Genomic DNA, 16,303 nt, shown 5'->3' on the forward strand with positions numbered 1-16,303 from the left:
CCATCCACTCTGCCCTAGAAATGGCTCCTTCGCCTGGCCTCTCTTCTCCTCTTTAGTTTTAGCCTCGACAGCCTCGCCCCACTCTCTCCACCATCCACATTGCCCAGGATTATCCTCCTGAAGGAGAAATCTCACCGTGCCATTCTTTAACTGGATTCACACATCCTGCTCCGCAGAAGACCTTGTCCCTTCACCTGCTATGCGAAATCCTTCACACTGTTCCAGCCCCCCTCTCCACCTCACCTCTCCTGCGGTGGAACCCCACAAACTCTTCGGAAGAGGACGCGACTTGCCTTTCTCTGGCTTTGCAATACCTTTTCTCAACCTCTGGCCACCCTTAGAAATATTGTCCTCAAATGTCTCCTCTTCTGGACTGCGTACCCTCCCTCCGCCCTTGCCCCAGTTAAGCGCTGGTAGTTGCTTTGCCTTCTGGGTTATACCTCCACTTTAGTATTCTTGGGATCATAAGACCTGTTTTATGTGTCTCCCAAAGTGTCCTAGAAAGCAGGGGCCCTGGGAATTCGTGTCTGTGTCCCTATCGCCTAGAACAGTGACTAACACGAAATAGGCATGGATGCATGGATAGATGGACGGATGCATGCATAGACGGGAGCATAGGTGCATGGACGGATGCACGCATGCATGGACGGATGCCGGCTGTGATGAGAGCAGATGGAAGAGATGGATAGTCAGAGAACCCAGGCAAGCAACCCTGCAGATGTGGGACAGACAGCAGAGGGAGCTGACACACCACAGTAAGGAAGCGGACGGACGAGCCGACGGAGGCTGAGAGCCCTGTGGTGAGCGGCGCGCGAGCCGGAGCGAGCACGCAGCTGGGGCTCCTCCCCCACGTGTGCATCCCCGCATCCTCCCCACACCGCGCCGGGGCTCCTTCCTCCGCTTCCACCGCCCGCGTAGCCCCCACCGCCTCCGAAAAAGCAAACAAAGGGGAGGGTACCCCCGAGGCGCCCTGGCCGCAGGGAGCCAATCACCGGGCCCTCGCCTCCCGGCGGGCGGGCACCTCGGTTCCGGGGAGCCCAATCGGTTCCCGCCGGGGGCGCGGAGGGGCGGAGAGATGGGCGGGCAGAGCAGGCCCCGGGGACCGCGCGCGCCGGAGGGACCCCTTGGGAGCGCGGGGCGGGGCCGCGGCGGGGCGGGCACGGGGGCGGAGCCAGTCGGCGCGGCGCGCGCGGTCGGGGCTGACGCTTCTGGCCCCGGTTCCCCCGGATCGGAGGGGGCTCGAGGGGCGGAGGAGGGAGCGAGCGCGGAGGGCGCGCGTGCGCAGTGGCGCGGGGAGGAGCAGGCACCCGGCGGCAGGCGGGGAGGCTGCGAGCAGCCGCGAACCGGGCGGGCGCGCGCACCATGGGGGAGAAACCGGGCACCAGGTAAGGGAGGTGGGGCCCCGCGGCGGGACGTGGGCGGCGGGGCGGGGGCCGGGGCGGTCTTGGGACGAGGACACCGGGGGAGAGGACCGGGGGGCCGGGTCCCCGGGGGGACAGCCATCTGGGGCCGCGCGCGTCGGTCCTCGAGGATAATGAGGGGGACGCATGTGGGGCCCTTGCAGACGGCGAGGGCGGGAGGGGAGCAGGAAAGCGGCATCTGGGTTCCCGCAGGGATGTGGGGGCCGGACGACCGGGTTCTCCGGTGTAGGCTGCGATGCAGGGGCGGAGGGAGGAGCAGGTGGCCGCCCCTAGGGGTCGGGTATGGGAAGGCTGGATGCTGGGAGGGGATCCCCCTAGACTCGTGCCGAGCTGCGGGAGAGCCTCCTGGCCAATACCCCACAGGCGGTCGGGCTGTCCCAAGGGCCAGGTGGCTCTGCTTCCAAACTTCTGCCTTCCCCCAGGTTGCTAGGAGCGACAGCTTCATCTTGGGGGAGCAGAGTGCATGACGACCCCCCACTTCCATTCGGGGCCTTACCCCTCTTCCCGGAGGTGAGGGGAGACAGTATCTGCCATCCACTCCCCGGATGTTTTCTGTGCAATCGAGGCTCCTTCCTTCCACTGATACCCTGAGTTCTCTTTTTTGGTCTCTAGCAAAATCCACTTCCTGTTGTGGGCCAACACCCCCAGGGGGATAGTGGGTGAATGCCTGAGTCCCTGGGGAGCAGGAGCAAAGGAGGAAAAGATTGGGGCACTATGCCTCTATCCAGAAGGGATCAGGAACTGGGCCCTGGTCCCCAGATGCCTCTTTTTCTGCAAAACATTATCCTATCAGCCCCACCGCTCCCCAGAATAGGAGAACCCAGGTTTCTGAGCCTCAAGTCGAGTCATAATAGAAAGAGATGATCAGAGGCAGGACTGCTGGCCTGGATTAGGGCTTATAACACCCCCAAGAAAGGGGAAGTTGCTGAGTTGAGGGAGGCCCCCAATTTCCGTTATGTGGTTCAGGGAGGAGGATGGATGGACCAGAAGGGTACTGCTGACTTGGCATAATTCCTGCCACCCCCATCTAATTCTGGGCCACAGGAAATGGAGAGAACGTCTGCTGCTTCCAGCCCCTTCACTAGGCACCTCTGGGCACCCCCACACTCTGCCTCCTTGGCCAGCTGAGGCTCCTAAGGGCAGGTCACCCTGCAGCTGCTCCGGGGCAGTTACCCCAAAACTATAGTCCAGTGGCTTTCTTCCTAATAGGAGAAACCCTGGGAAAAAAGGAAAACTAGAAGCAAAAGGGAAAGAGAGCTGGATGAAGCCATAGCTGTCCGCCCCCAGCTTGGGACAAGAGGTGGTGCTCATTGTAGCTACCATCATTATCAACGTTTACTCTGCTTCATTAGGTCGCGATACCTGGGGACCCCCATACCCTTTGCCTCATGACCTTTGGACAGCCTGGCCTTCTGGGAAGAAGCAGCAAGTGAAGTTGTTAGAGCAGAACTGGTGGGGGGGGGTGGGGGGAGGGATGGAGGAAGGATGGCCTAGTTGGCAGGACCTCACTGTCTACTATCCGATGACTCTGCCCAGTGATGGCCACTGAGGTATAGCGGATTGGGATGGGGAAGGTCCAACCTGCAGGTGGCCAGAACATAGGGGTCGCCAGACACTTGCCTACCCTCTCAGCAGTGGGTAGAGCCCAAGCTGAGATTGTTTTAGCTCCAGGGCTGGGTGTTGGGGCAGGGAGTGGGGGCAGGGAGCTCTGGCAATTAAACAAGTTTAATGCCGATTGCAGAGACAGGAGAATATGAAGTTTTAGCAATAGAGAGCATGGGCTCAGAGCCACATTGCCTCTGGTCATCTGAGTCCCACCATTTACACCCTCTGGGGTCTTAGGCTCAATCCTTCAGTCCTTCATGCCTTGGTTCCCTCACTTGGAAACTAGGAACATTGGGACCTCCGTCATTGGGTTGCTAAGAATATTAAATGAGATAATACACACGAAGCTCTTGAAACAGTGCTGAGCACGGGGCATTCACCCAACAAATGCCAGCCAATGTCATCATCTCTATCGTCCAGTTGCATGTCAGTGTCAGTGGCAGCCCGCCTCCAGGCAGCGTGCTGGGGGTGCTTAACTGAATAAAGCTTCCAATGAAGCATCGTCTACCTAGTGAGGCAGATGTTCAGATGATCCACAGCTCACAGCCTGTGCATGCTGTCACACCACCAGGAAAACACAAGGCAGTGTAACAGGAACATCCCTTCCTCCCCCAAAAAAGGAGTAACCAGGGTCCGGGCTGGATTTGCTTTCTAAAGGAGTTGATATCTGAGCTCAGCCTTCAAAGACAAGGAGGCTCTGAAGCCGCTGGGATCAGGGATGGGGACAGTTGGAGGTTAATGGAGTAGGGTCACACGTAAGTAGTGCGTACAAGTAGAAACCATTTTAGGGGCAAAAGCAGGGCCATTGCCCTTCTGGGTACTCCAGCCATCTTTGGAGCTGGAGACCGTCTTTGGAGCTGGAGACCGGAGAAGATGGAAGCAGGGCCAGGTCTGAGACAGACACTCCTACAACCTGCCTATTCAGGCCCCCTGGGGGGGGGGTTGCACTCTGAGAAGAGAAGAGCCTGGGTGGTTCCTGCCATTGCCGTAGGAGGAGGGGAGCTAGTAAGGGTGGAACCAAGGGGCAGGGGTGCCCTTGCTGTGTTGGGAATATTGAGGACCTGTGGTGTCCTTCCTCTGGGAAGAAGTGGGAGGGGTAGGGCTGGCAAGGCCCCACAGGCTGCAGACAGAACCCCGGGTGAGCCCTGCCATTCAGGGCAGCACGGGGGTCCCCGGTGTGGGGGTCCCTGCCAAGTCTGAGGGATGCAGTGGGGTTTCCCTTTCTGTTTTGTTAGGGTCTTCAAGAAGTCAAGCCCTAACTGCAAGGTGAGTCTCCCAGGCTGCTTTTCCTCTCTGGGCCCCTGCAAGGCCCAGCCTGCCCCTAGCCAATCCCCAACCCCTGGCTCCCCACTTCCTGTGACAGCTAAGAGCTGACTTCCTTCCCTCCTGAAGCCCCTTGCCACAAAGGCCGCTCAACCTGAGCCAGCCATGGGGCTGGGTGGGGAAGGTCTGTGTCCCTCGCAAGATGCAGGGGGAGGAGCCAGGAGCCCTAGGCTGTACCCCTCTGAGGAGCCAGCTTTCCCAGGGCTGGGAAGGGTCAGCAGCTCCCCAGGCTATGGCCTGCATCTCCCAGAGCCCCTGGAGGGGAGCCAGCAAGGCCATACCCTGCTCTCTAGCTGACCTGCCTGTGGCCTGTCCCACCACTACCCCGCCCCACCACTCATACACACTTCACACTTGCCTGACTTATGGGCAGAGGTGTGAAGAGCTTCAAGGTTGGGGACCCTGGGAAACTCCACTATTCTGCCCTTCTGAGCCCGCTGGGAGGAGACCCCAAGGATACTTCAGCCTGGAAGGACTAGGGGCAGGGCGGGCACCCTGAAGGGCTCTGATGCCCCCCAACCTCCCACCCTATCTTCCCTGTGCCCCTCTTCCCTTAGCTCACTGTGTACTTGGGCAAGCGGGACTTTGTGGATCACCTGGACAAAGTAGATCCTGTGGGTAAGTGTGCCCAGAAAGCGGCAGCAGGTGCCCTGGGAGGGGGAGAGGCTCCTGGGCCCAGGGATGGTGGGGAGGCCCTGGCAGGAAACGAGCTCGTGTGTCCCCCTCCCAGATGGCGTGGTGCTCGTGGACCCAGACTACTTGAAGGATCGCAAAGGTACTGGCCAGGTGGAGGGGGCCTGGGGAGGTGGGGTGGGCTGGCACTGACACGACCCCAGGGACATGGAGGGCCAATCCCACACATGGAGAGCCGACCCCAGGGACACGGAGGGCAGGGACAGAAGGGAAAGTGGGTTTGGGCAGCTTTGATGCTGCTAGGGGCCGGGGGGCTGGGGCTAGGGGTCCTGACCGCCCCCCCCTTGCCCTCCCTCTTAGTGTTTGTGACCCTCACCTGCGCCTTCCGCTATGGCCGCGAGGACCTGGATGTGCTGGGCCTGTCCTTCCGCAAAGACCTGTTCATTGCCACCTACCAGGCCTTCCCCCCCGGGCCCAACCCACCCCAGCCCCCCACTCGCCTGCAGGACCGGCTGCTGAGGAAGCTGGGCCAGCATGCCCACCCATTTTTCTTCACAGTGAGGATGCCCCTCTCTGTGCAGGGCAAGGGGTCTAGGACTGAGCTTGGGGGGTGGGCATCTGTCACAGATGGATCTGGAAGAAACATGAGGACCCCCCTGCCCTGTCACTTCAGGGTCACCCAGCACCCTTGTCTCTGCATCCTCCCTGGGGTCCCCCCCTCCTTCTTCCTCTCTCACCCCCCCCCCACCTCCTTTTCCAGACTTTTAGTTGGGATTGGGAGAAATTTTGGTGGGGGGGGGCTCTTGGGAAGAACTGAAGCCTCCCCTTGCCTCCGCCACAGATACCCCAGAACCTGCCCTGCTCTGTCACCCTGCAGCCAGGCCCAGAGGACACGGGGAAGGTAGGGCAGGGATGGCTCTGAGGGCTCCGGACAGCACAGGACCCAGCGGGAGCTGGGGGTGCCCCGGGAGGGGGCTGTTGGGGAGCAGCCTGGGCAGGACAGGGGATCCTGGACCCTGGGGCTGGGGGTGACCTTGCACAGACAGGAACAGTGCCCTGCCCAATAGACTGGGTGTCGGGGGCAGGGGCAGAGGACGGAGCCCCCAGCCCTGTGTGCCTCACACCAGACAGCAATGGGGCAAGAGCCCCCCACCCCCACCCCCAAGGCCAAGGCGAGGGAAGAGGGAAGGAAGGGTGTGGTGGTGTCAGGAGCCTTGTGTAAGATGTGACCTTTTCTCCCTCCCAGGCCTGTGGAGTAGACTTTGAGATCCGAGCCTTCTGTGCCAAATCTCTAGAAGAGAAAAGCCACAAAAGGTGAGGGGATGTGAGCTCCCCTGTGGTCTGACCCTTCCCTCCCCACTCCCCGGAGCCCCAGGCACCCCCGCCCCTCCATCAGACCAGCAGTGGGGGTCTGGGTATCTAAGGACCGGCCCCTCCCTCCCCTCCTCCCCACCCCCAGGAACTCTGTGCGGCTGGTGATCCGAAAGGTGCAATTTGCCCCGGAGAAACCCGGCCCCCAGCCATCAGCAGAAACCACACGCCACTTCCTCATGTCTGACCGGTCCCTGCATCTAGAGGCTTCCCTGGACAAAGAGGTGGGGTGCAGGAGGGTGGCACAGGTGCCGCAGCGCGCACAGCCCCCTGGCCAAGGCCTGAAGCTGGCTGCCAGGACCCCGGGTGTCTGTGTGTGGGGCAGGTGGGAGGAACGCTGATCATGAGGCTGGTGCCAGCAGACAGCACTAACTGGACCCCTCCCCTCAAAAGCTGTACTACCACGGGGAGCCCCTCAACGTCAACGTCCACGTCACCAACAACTCCACCAAGACCATCAAGAAAATCAAAGTCTCTGGTAAGCAGGGTGATAGAAGGGGAATTGAGGGGGGTTTGGGGGGTGCCCATGTGGCTCCTGGTCATGTTGGCCCCAGGGACACACCCCAGAATAAGATGCAGCCCCGGGGGGTGGGGGGGTCCCAGCGGGGCAGCAGCCTGAGCTTCCTGCACGGCTGCTTCACCACCCCCTCACCCCACAGTGAGACAGTACGCTGACATCTGCCTCTTCAGCACTGCCCAATATAAGTGTCCTGTGGCTCAGATCGAACAAGAGTGAGTAGCAGGACGGCCAGGGCCCCACCTTAGGGCAGGACCATAGGCAGGGGTGGGGGGTGATGGGGTGATGGGGTGAGGATGGAATGAACCCATTCTACCTACAAGGAAGGGCATTCCCTCCATCAGCAGGTGGCTCTGAGCACATCCTACTCCTCATACCTGCAGCCCAAACACAAAAGGGTGGGTGGTAGTGGAGAAGCCACTGGGGGTGGGCATCTGGCCCCTCCCAGACCCCCGTTCTCTTGCCCCCACCCCCCAGTGACCAGGTGTCACCCAGTTCCACGTTCTGCAAGGTATACACCATCACCCCGCTGCTCAGTGACAACCGGGAGAAGCGTGGTCTTGCCCTGGACGGGAAGCTCAAGCATGAAGACACCAACTTGGCCTCCAGCACCATGTGAGACCAGGCTGGGTGGGGGCGGGGGTGTGGGTGGGGTTTGGGGCATTCTCTCCCCCCCCCCGCCCCCGCAGCCTAGGGCGCACATGCCCCTTCAGGGCCGGCTGCATGTCAGGCTGTGTCCTGGGTGTCGGGGCTTGATCAGGAAACAGAGCAGGTGGAGTTTCTAGGCAGGGAAAACAGATAAGGGACGAGTGCTGAGAAGCAGCAGGTTAGAGATGGGAGATAGTAGTGGCAGGGAGCGGGCAGGGTGCAGCCACTATAAATAAAGTGGCTGGGGGAGGCATGAATTCTGAGTGGGGACCCAGAGTAAGTAGGTCACGTGGACACACAAGGAAAGCTCATTGTGGGCAGAGGGATCTGCAAGCACAGAGACTTAGAGGTGGCCCAGGCCCAGCCAAGTGGAGGAGGCATGGTGCCAGTGTGCCTGTGAGCAGGAGTGTCAGGCCTGGGCCCCCCCACCCCCACTGGCGCCATCATGCACAGTGCACACAGCAGAGTGCATACAGGCATACAGCAGGCCCGAGGCCCACGGGGAGGCCCAACCTCCAGGAAGCAGCAGGGGGTGTGGCTGGGGGAGTTGAAAGCAAGAGGGTGCAGGGCCCTGGGGTCACAAGGTTGTCTGCTTTTATGAGACATGAGAAGCCATAAGCTGGTCCTGCGGAGAGGCGCGCTGGGGTGCTCGGCCAGGAGAACAGCATAGCCTGCGCTGCTGGCTGGAGCACTGGGGTTGGGGGTCGGGGGTCAAGGGTCAGCCACCCAGAACCTGGCAGGAGCCCTCAGGGGTGGGCGAGGGCACAGGCAGTGGGCTGCGGTCTAGCTCCTCCCCTGATTGCAGCGTGAAGGAGGGGGCCAACAAGGAGGTGCTGGGTATCCTAGTGTCCTACAGGGTCAAGGTGAAGCTGGTGGTGTCTCGCGGCGGGTGAGTGTGGTGGGGGAACTGTGGGGGGTGTGGTGGCCTGCCCGGGGCGTGGGAGTGTTGGCCCTTCATGCTGTTCCCCCCCTCCAGGGACGTCTCTGTAGAGCTGCCATTTGTCCTCATGCACCCCAAGCCCCACGACCACATCACCCTCCCCAGGCCCCAGACAGGTAAGCACGGCGCCTCCCCACCCCCAGCCAGAGGAGCACCCCCCCAGCTGGGGGAGCACAGCTGGTCCTTCCAGCACCCACCCACCCCTTCCCTCTCCTCACCTCAGCTGCTCCTGACACAGACGCCCCTGTGGACACCAACCTCATTGAATTTGATACCAAGTAAGAGACTCCCCCCCCACACTTTGTGACCTTTGAGCTCTGGACACGGACTCCCCTCAGCCCTCACACCTGCCCTTACCCCCCTCTCCTCCCCCGGGGCACCAGATCCAGACCATTAGCATCCCTCAGGAGGCTGCCTGTCCTGTACCTTCTTGCCCCCGCACCCAGCCAGGCTGCTGACCCCCCCTGGCTCCGGGGAGGGGCGCAGGGCGCCCAGAGGGGTTCTGGAGCCCTCACTTATTCCCTCCTGTCCGCCCAATGTCAAGCTACGCCACAGACGATGATATCGTGTTCGAGGACTTTGCCCGGCTTCGGCTAAAGGGGATGAAGGATGAGGACTACGAGGACCAGTTCTGCTAGGAGGAGGGCTCAGGTGCTGCTGGGAGAGGGGGGTCCCCGCCTCTGCCCTCCCTCCACGCAGCAGCCTCCCCACCCCCCCAGCCGCCCCCAGACATGCACTGGACCCATCTCCGTGGAACATGGGCATTATTTTTTCAACTCCAGTTGTGCCTCCCCAACTAACCAACCCCCCAGTGGGTGGCAGGCTGTGTTCACACCTACGTTTGTGGAGGGGGCTGCGAAAGAGACAGGAGGGAAGGTGGGGAGAAGGAAGCCCCATGTGCACCATCACAGCAACAGCTTCCCTTCCCTTCCAGAGGACACCCTTCTGGGGGGGGGCAAGGCCACTTCTTTGTTTCTGAGCATAAAGAAGAAAATAAACCTTGGAATAGGCACGCGCATCCATGTCTCCTGTGCGGTGCTTGAGGAGCGGACAGTTGCTCATCTGCGGCTGTTCCCTTGGGGCTGAGTGCCCGGCAGGGGGAAGGACAGTGGGCCACCGGGCCCACAGGCTGGCCGTTGGTATCCCAACGCACGGGCTGTCTGTGTGGTCTAGGGGAACCCGGAAATGGAGTTCGCCCAGTCCACGCTCCAGGGTGTGGCCTGCTAAAGCCACGGCGTCCCCGTGTGCGTTTGCAGGGGAAACAGGAAGGCACAGCACTGTCCCTGGGAGCTGGGCAGGGCAGACACATGTGACCCGGTGGTGACCTGCCATGGCCGTGTGCCTGTGTCCACAGTGCCTTATGGATGCTCCGGCCACCCGATCCCGGGGCTTACTGGATGGAACCTGCGTGACATCCTGTGGGGCCTGGTGTCATCATTTCTGCCATGGAAGCCAAGGCTTGGGGCGCCTGGGGGTGCTCAGTCTGTGAAACAGCTGCCGTTGGCTCAGGTCATGAGCCAGGGTCCTGGGATCGAGCCCCACATCGGACTCCCCACTGGATGGGCAGCCTGCTTCTCCCTCTTCAGCACTTGTGCTCTCCTGCTCTCCCTCTCTCTTAAATAAATAAAATATTAAAAAAAAAAAAAAAAAAAGCAGCAGCAGCAGCCCAGGCTCTGGGCAGCCCCAGGGAGTCACACCACTGAGAGCAAGTCCCAGAAGCAACACCCTACCACCCTCCCCTGACATTCCTCAGGCACTCCCAAAACCCCAGGCTGGGCCAAGAGGGTGAGCAACACCCCACTGCCCTGCTCACCCCCCCAACCCACCCCCTCTCCCCCCTCCCAGCCTTTCTCTCCTGATTCTCCTAAGGCTCATTCAGCCACTCTGCCAACAGCCTCGCTGCCGAGTCCCTGTGATGTACCAGGCACAGCAGAGGGATATGTAGTGGTGACCAAAGCCACCATTCACCACCCTTCTCTAGTGACTTAATTACAGGATCCATGCTCCAGAGGGGACATGCAGGAGCAATGAGAATGCACGACCTACTGGAGTTTGGGGTTTGGGAAGGATCTCCCCAGAGGGAGGGAGCACCCTTTGCACAGAGAACTGGCAGACGGGCACAGGTTGGAACATTCTGGGCACTACCAGCATTGCAGTAATTCCCGTGAGCCTGCTCCTTGACCTCTGCACTCCCAGCCCCTGGAGCTCAGCACTGCTTTGGGTGAACCCTCAGGGAGACACCATAAAGACGCACAGCCCAAGCTCTACCTCCTTCCGATCCCCCGGGGTCAGGAAGATCCACCAGTCGGCACCTCGAATTAGCACACAACTTGAGAAACAATGTCTTTTTTTTTTTTTTAGCTTTTTATGCTTTTAATGTTTTTATGAAGGTCAAACATGCACAGGGCATGAAGAAAGAAATCCAAACTGCCTACAATAAACAGTGAAAAGAAGGCTCCCTCTTGCCTCCCATTCGTCATTCCCAGAGGCAACCACTATCAGCAATCCCTGGAGTAGTCTTCCAAAGATATTGTTTATTTTTAAAATTTTATTTATTTATTCATGAGAGACGCAGAGAGAGAGACGCAGAGACACAGACAGAGGGAGAAGCAGGCTCCCTGTGGGGAGCCCGATGAGGGACTCAATCCCAGGATCCCGGGGTCCTGAGCCGAAGGCAGATGCTCACCCGCTGAGCCACCCAGGGGTCCCTGGATGTCATTTATTTTTACCAGTCTCCTGCCGACACACACGAAGTGAAGGAGGTCCACTCTTCCATGAATGCAGGCACCAGTACAATAAGGATCCCCCAAGATAGGTCTTTTTTGCACACGTGAGCTGGGTATATAGGACAATCTCTTACAAGCAGACTTGCTGGGTCAGACAGTGAGACAGAATCTTTAGGATCCTGCCAATCAAGCAGGTGAAATATGGTATCATCTGAGTTTTAATTTGCATTTGATTATAAGTGAAAATAAAACCTGATTTATCAAAAAAAAAAAAAGGAGGGACACCTGGGTGGCTCAGTGGTTGAGCACTTTGGCTAAGATCGTGCCTTTGGCTCAGATCATGATCCTGGGGTCCTGGGGTCGAGTCCCACATCGGGCTCCTCCCAGGGAGCCTGCTTCTCCCTCTGTCTGAGTCTCTGCCTCTCTCTGTGTGTCTCTCATGAATAAATAAATTGTTTTTGTTTTTGTTTTTGTTTTTTTTAATAAATAAATCTTAAAAAAAAACAAACCTGATTTATCGGGGTACCTTTTTTTTAATGTACTCTCAAGGCTCTTTATACACTAAAGAAATGAGCTCTTTGTCATATATTTTGCAAATATTTTTCCTGGTTTGTCATTGTCTTTTGAATTTGTTTCTAGGTTTGTATTTTTGGGTTTTTTTTTTTTTTTGGTTTAATATGGAGGTAAAATTCACATAACATAAAATTAACCATTTTAAACTGTACAGTTTAGTAGTTTAATGGCATTTAATACATCCACAATTTTGCTAGGCCATCACCTCTAGTTGCAAAGCATTTTGCTCTTGATATTTTTTTAAAGACTATTTATTTATTTGAAAGAGAGAGCGAGCACACAAGCAGGGGGAGGGATAGAGGGAGAGGGAGAAGCAGATCCCCACTAAACAGGGAGCCTGACATAGGACTCGATCCCAGGACCCGGGGATCATCACCTGAGCTGAAGGCAGATGCTTAACCAACCCAGGTGCCCCGTTTCTGATATTTTTAATAATTCACTTTTTAAACTTTAAGGTACACAATCACAGTCACTTTTTTCAAAGTTTTTTTTTAAGATTTTATTTATTTGAGAGAGAGGACGCACAAGCAGGGGGAAGAGCAGAGGGAGAGGGAGAAACAGGCTCCCCACTGAGCAGGGAGTCCAATGCAGGACTTGATCCCAAGACCCCTGGATCATGACCTGAGGCAAAGGGAGACGCTTAATCGACCCAGGTACCTCTGCTCCTGATATTTTTCATAATTCACTTTTTAAGTTTTAAGGTAGACAATCACAATCACTCTTTTAACGGCTTCTTGGGATATTTTTTTTCTCCAAGCTCTTGGCCCTTCTGTTCCCTCGCAATCTGGCGCTTCTTTTTCCTTCCAGACTGAACTTGGAGCCCGCCCTACCCAATGCAACCCCATCCGCTAGCTCAACTGCTCCTCCTAACAAACACCTGCTGTCAACCCCCAGCCCAGGCTCCGTCCCACCGCCCCCAGCCCATGCAGCTCCAGCACAGGGCTAGCGAGTGCCGCCAGACTAAAATCACAGAATGCAACTGCACATAGCACACATTAGTTCACTCAACAAATACTTCTTGATACATCTGAGGTGCTAACCCTGTGCTGGGCACTTGGGGACGCGTTTGGGGCCACTGCCAACATACAGTCAGCTGGGCCCTTGATTCCCCAATGAGCCTCTGTCCCTCCCTACGCTCCTGGTCACCTCCCTCACTACATATTCCCAACCTTCCTCACACTCACGGTGACTTCTGAGCCTCACAGAGATCAGGCTGCCAGGGATGGTGATGTACAAACACCTGCATGGATCTGGGTTCTCTACAACCAAGGCCAAGCCGCCTTCTCCTGTTCAGAGCTCCCTCCTCCACCTCGGCTCAGACCTCTCCCCTCCTACCTCCTCTGAGACCTCAATTCATCAAACCACGCCCCCGACTTTGACCTCTACCTCCTTCTCTCTACTGGTTCTTCCTCCACAGCATGTGAAACCCACGCAAGTCTCTTCTGTCCAAGGAAGGAAGGAAACCAAACAGAAGACACTCCTCCACTCTCGGGCCTCTTCCTCATGAAGTAAATCTCTATCCATTTCTTCTCCACCGTTTCACCGTTTCAGAGTTGTCTACACACAGAGTTGAAGGAGCCAGGTACAGTCACAAGGCCTATAGCCTATCCCTCTCCAGCTCACTTCTCCGTAGAGGCAACCATTTTCACCTCCTTCAGATGCTTCTTCTGGTATTTACCTCCATGCCCCTGAACAACGATGTTCCAGATTTTTGTTCTAAGCATCCCCAGCGCCCCACCATTCAAGCTGAAGACTGAGTCCCTTCTGCCCCTCTCCGCCACAGTGGAACACACACCATCCTGCCCCAGCATCCCATGCTCCCAAGAAAGTTGTATCAATGGGGGTGAGGTCAATATTCAATATTTGCACTTTGCTGCCTACACATGACATATCCAGTTGTCACGCGGTATATGGATGACCTCTTGCACAAGGCCATCTTCCCTGAATAGCTGTCATTTTAGGAATCTGCTTATTCCCTGAGTTGCTCACAATTCTGCCCTGTACTCTTCTCTGAAAGTCTATATATCCTCTCTATACCCTCAAAACGAAACAGATGTTCATCACTTACGTCTCTGTGAAGCAATCTCTCCAGAAGCCTCCTAGAACCACCCCATTCTGAACTGGGTGCTCCTCCTGCCTGCCACACTGGCGCGGCCTTCACCCGGTGTTCTCTCATTCGCCCCTTGCAGTGTTGAAGGCCTTACTCAGATTCTGGATCCTACATCTTCCTCTTCTGGGTCTACTCCTAGTAACCTCCTGAGAAAGGGAACTTGAGAGAAAAATCTGAGACCTCTGTACATATCAAAATGTCTTTATCCCACCTCCATCTTAGCTGTTGTGAGAGTCCACGTCTCCCCTAAAATCTCTTCTTCCGCAAGACCAGGAGCTGGCCACCTAGGTAAAGACTGGGTTTCCTGGAACCCCAGAGTTGGGTGAGACCATATGACTGTTTCCTTCCATGGAATGAGAGTAGAAATTATCTGGGGGACACCTGGGTGGCTCAGTGGTTGAGCACCTGCCTTTGGCTCAGGGTGTGATCCTGCAGTCTCAGAATCGAGTCCCACATCAGGCTTCCTGCTTGGAGCCTGCTTCTCCCTCTGCCTACATCTCTGCCTCTCTCTTCTGTGTCTCTCATGAATAAATAAATAAAATCTTTAAAAAAAAAAAAAAAAATTATCTGGGCCACTTCCTGGTCACCTGAGCAGGTGAGCCTCCTCCACATTTCCTCTTCGTCCTTGCCACCGCCTGCCTCTGACCCAGGGATGGTAGCAACCCAGTTTTGACAGGACGGACAGCACTGCCCCAGAGCAGCAGTCTTCAGATTTCACTGTGCAGACAGATCACCTGAGGATCTTCAAACACAGATACTGATTCAGAAGATGTGCTTGGGGCCTGCGACTCTGTAGTTCTAGTGAGCTTCTAGGTAATGTCAATGCTGCTGGCCTGCAGACCACACTCTTGAGTACAAGACCCTAAAGGCTGGCAAAGCTGCACTTTTAGCCTTGATCTTCGTATGACCTGTGGAACATGCTGAACTACCCACGCTGCGCTGTTTTTTGGGGAAAAAAAAATTAAGTTCTATGTTATTGAATCGTTGCATTTTTAGCCTTCATCCTAGCACCACTGGAGTATAGAATTCCAGATTAGAACTTCGTAAATAAACTTTCATTTAATCCCTATTTTCTCGTTTTAGTTCTAAGCTTTTTTTTTTTTTTTTTTTTTAATTAATTTAAGTAATCTCTACACCCAACATGGGGCTTGAACTCACTACCCGGAGATCAAGAATCACATGCCCTTCTGACTGGGCCAGCCAGGTACCCCTAATCTCTGTTTTCAATACAACTGTGCCCAGTGGGGCAGGGGCAGGTGGGGAGGGCCTACCATGCCAAAGGCCCTGTTTTCCACCTTCAACAACAACAAAAAAAAAAAACCTCCAGTATTTGATGGGTTGGAGCTGAGTGGTTGTACAGAGATATATACAGCAAAGGAGAAAATCTGGGGAAGGGATATCTATTTCAAATAATCCTCCTCATTTTAGTATCACCTACATCCCAGTTGTACACGATGCCACTAATTTAAGAGTAAATCATGTTGCTTTGAAGCTTTCTCTACTGCTGGCTTAATGACCACTTCACTGCTAAATCAGTCACCACTTTCCCTCTGTCTTCCAGCTTCTACTTAATTTTGCTATTAATTCCTATCCCTGGAACACCTGGGTTGCTCAGTGGTTGACCATCTGCCTTTGGCTCAGGTTGTGATCCCAGGACTGGAGATGGAGTCCCACATCCGGCTCCTTGCAGGGGGCCTGCTTCTCCTCCCTCTGCCTGTGTGTCTCCGCCTCTCTTTCTGTGTCTCTCATAGATAAATAAATAAAATATTTTTTTAAAAATTCCCCTCTCTCTCTGACTCCTTAATAAAAATTCCCTTGCTGTTATTTTATTAGGATTTTAAAAAGGAGTGAAGTTCCATGCGAGGTCCCTCACACTGAACTCAAAGTCTCCATTCATCTGCTATCCCTGAGCCAACTAGCTTCATTCCCAATCTTCCAGAGGCTGTCCCCCTCCCCCGCCAAAGGTACACCTGGCCATAACACACTTCTTGTTATGAAGATCTTTCAAGGGTTCCCAAGGGCTTCGGGAGCAAAGTCCAAATGACTTAGCTGGGAAGCCCCTTGCTGATCTGGCTCCAACTCCATCAAGCCGCCGCCACATTGCACTGGCGGCTCCAGTCAAACTGGCTCCCTGGCTGCACCGGCGCTGCACCAGGCACCCCTTCCTCAGCACCATGCACCCGCTGGGGCCGACCCCCTCTTCCACTGCAGCCTCTCGTCCACTTTATGATCCCTAAGCTCGTCGCCAGCAACGCTTACCCCCTCCACCCCCGCTCCAATCCTCTCTCTGGGCTCCCGGAGGGCCACCTCGCTGTCACGTGACAGTCCATCCCATTCATCCCGCAGTCCCAGACCCCACCTGTACCAGGCAACCAGAAAGGGAAAGGGGAAGGCTGAAAGGAGCCAGCTCCTGTGAACAAGCTGCAAAGCCTGGGT

At 56.3% G+C, this 16,303-nt stretch overlaps 2 protein-coding genes across 5 annotated transcripts in view; one reads left to right on the plus strand and one right to left on the minus strand.

Moving 5' to 3' along the window:
- The window catches only part of PELP1 (proline, glutamate and leucine rich protein 1), a 36,753-nt gene that overhangs the window by 20,111 nt on the left and 339 nt on the right, over positions 1–16,303 (minus strand). The gene's annotated exons all lie outside the window — the stretch shown is intronic.
- ARRB2 (arrestin beta 2) lies at positions 1,230–10,078 on the plus strand. Of its 4 annotated transcripts, none has more exons than XM_055305754.1 (17): positions 1,231–1,385; positions 1,844–1,931; positions 4,262–4,292; positions 4,907–4,967; positions 5,080–5,124; positions 5,343–5,539; positions 5,824–5,883; positions 6,229–6,296; positions 6,442–6,577; positions 6,747–6,831; positions 7,013–7,085; positions 7,348–7,485; positions 8,324–8,407; positions 8,495–8,574; positions 8,682–8,736; positions 9,003–9,109; positions 9,715–10,078. In XM_055305754.1, exons 2-16 carry the CDS (start codon positions 1,885–1,887, stop codon positions 9,094–9,096), a joined length of 1,254 nt encoding a protein of 417 aa, XP_055161729.1. In that variant the 5' UTR covers positions 1,231–1,385; positions 1,844–1,884; the 3' UTR covers positions 9,097–9,109; positions 9,715–10,078. The 4 variants fall into 4 exon arrangements, with proteins under 4 accessions (XP_055161730.1, XP_055161729.1, XP_055161727.1 ...); XM_055305752.1 differs by having other exon boundaries at positions 9,813–10,076; XM_055305751.1 differs by lacking the exon at positions 9,715–10,078 and having other exon boundaries at positions 1,233–1,385; positions 9,003–9,476.

Source organism: Nyctereutes procyonoides, unplaced genomic scaffold (assembly GCF_905146905.1).
Source record: "Nyctereutes procyonoides isolate TBG_1078 unplaced genomic scaffold, NYPRO_anot_genome, whole genome shotgun sequence".
NCBI classification, from domain to species: Eukaryota; Metazoa; Chordata; class Mammalia; order Carnivora; family Canidae; genus Nyctereutes; species Nyctereutes procyonoides.

Coding starts and splice junctions, on each gene's coding strand:
- ARRB2 (XM_055305754.1), top strand. CDS start 1,885: ATGACGACCCCCCACTTCCATTCGGGGCCTTACCCCTCTTCCCGGAG. Junction 8,408..8,494: donor CTGGTGGTGTCTCGCGGCGG/GTGAGTGTGGTG, acceptor CCCCCCCTCCAG/GGACGTCTCTGTAGAGCTGC. Junction 8,575..8,681: donor CCTCCCCAGGCCCCAGACAG/GTAAGCACGGCG, acceptor TCCTCACCTCAG/CTGCTCCTGACACAGACGCC.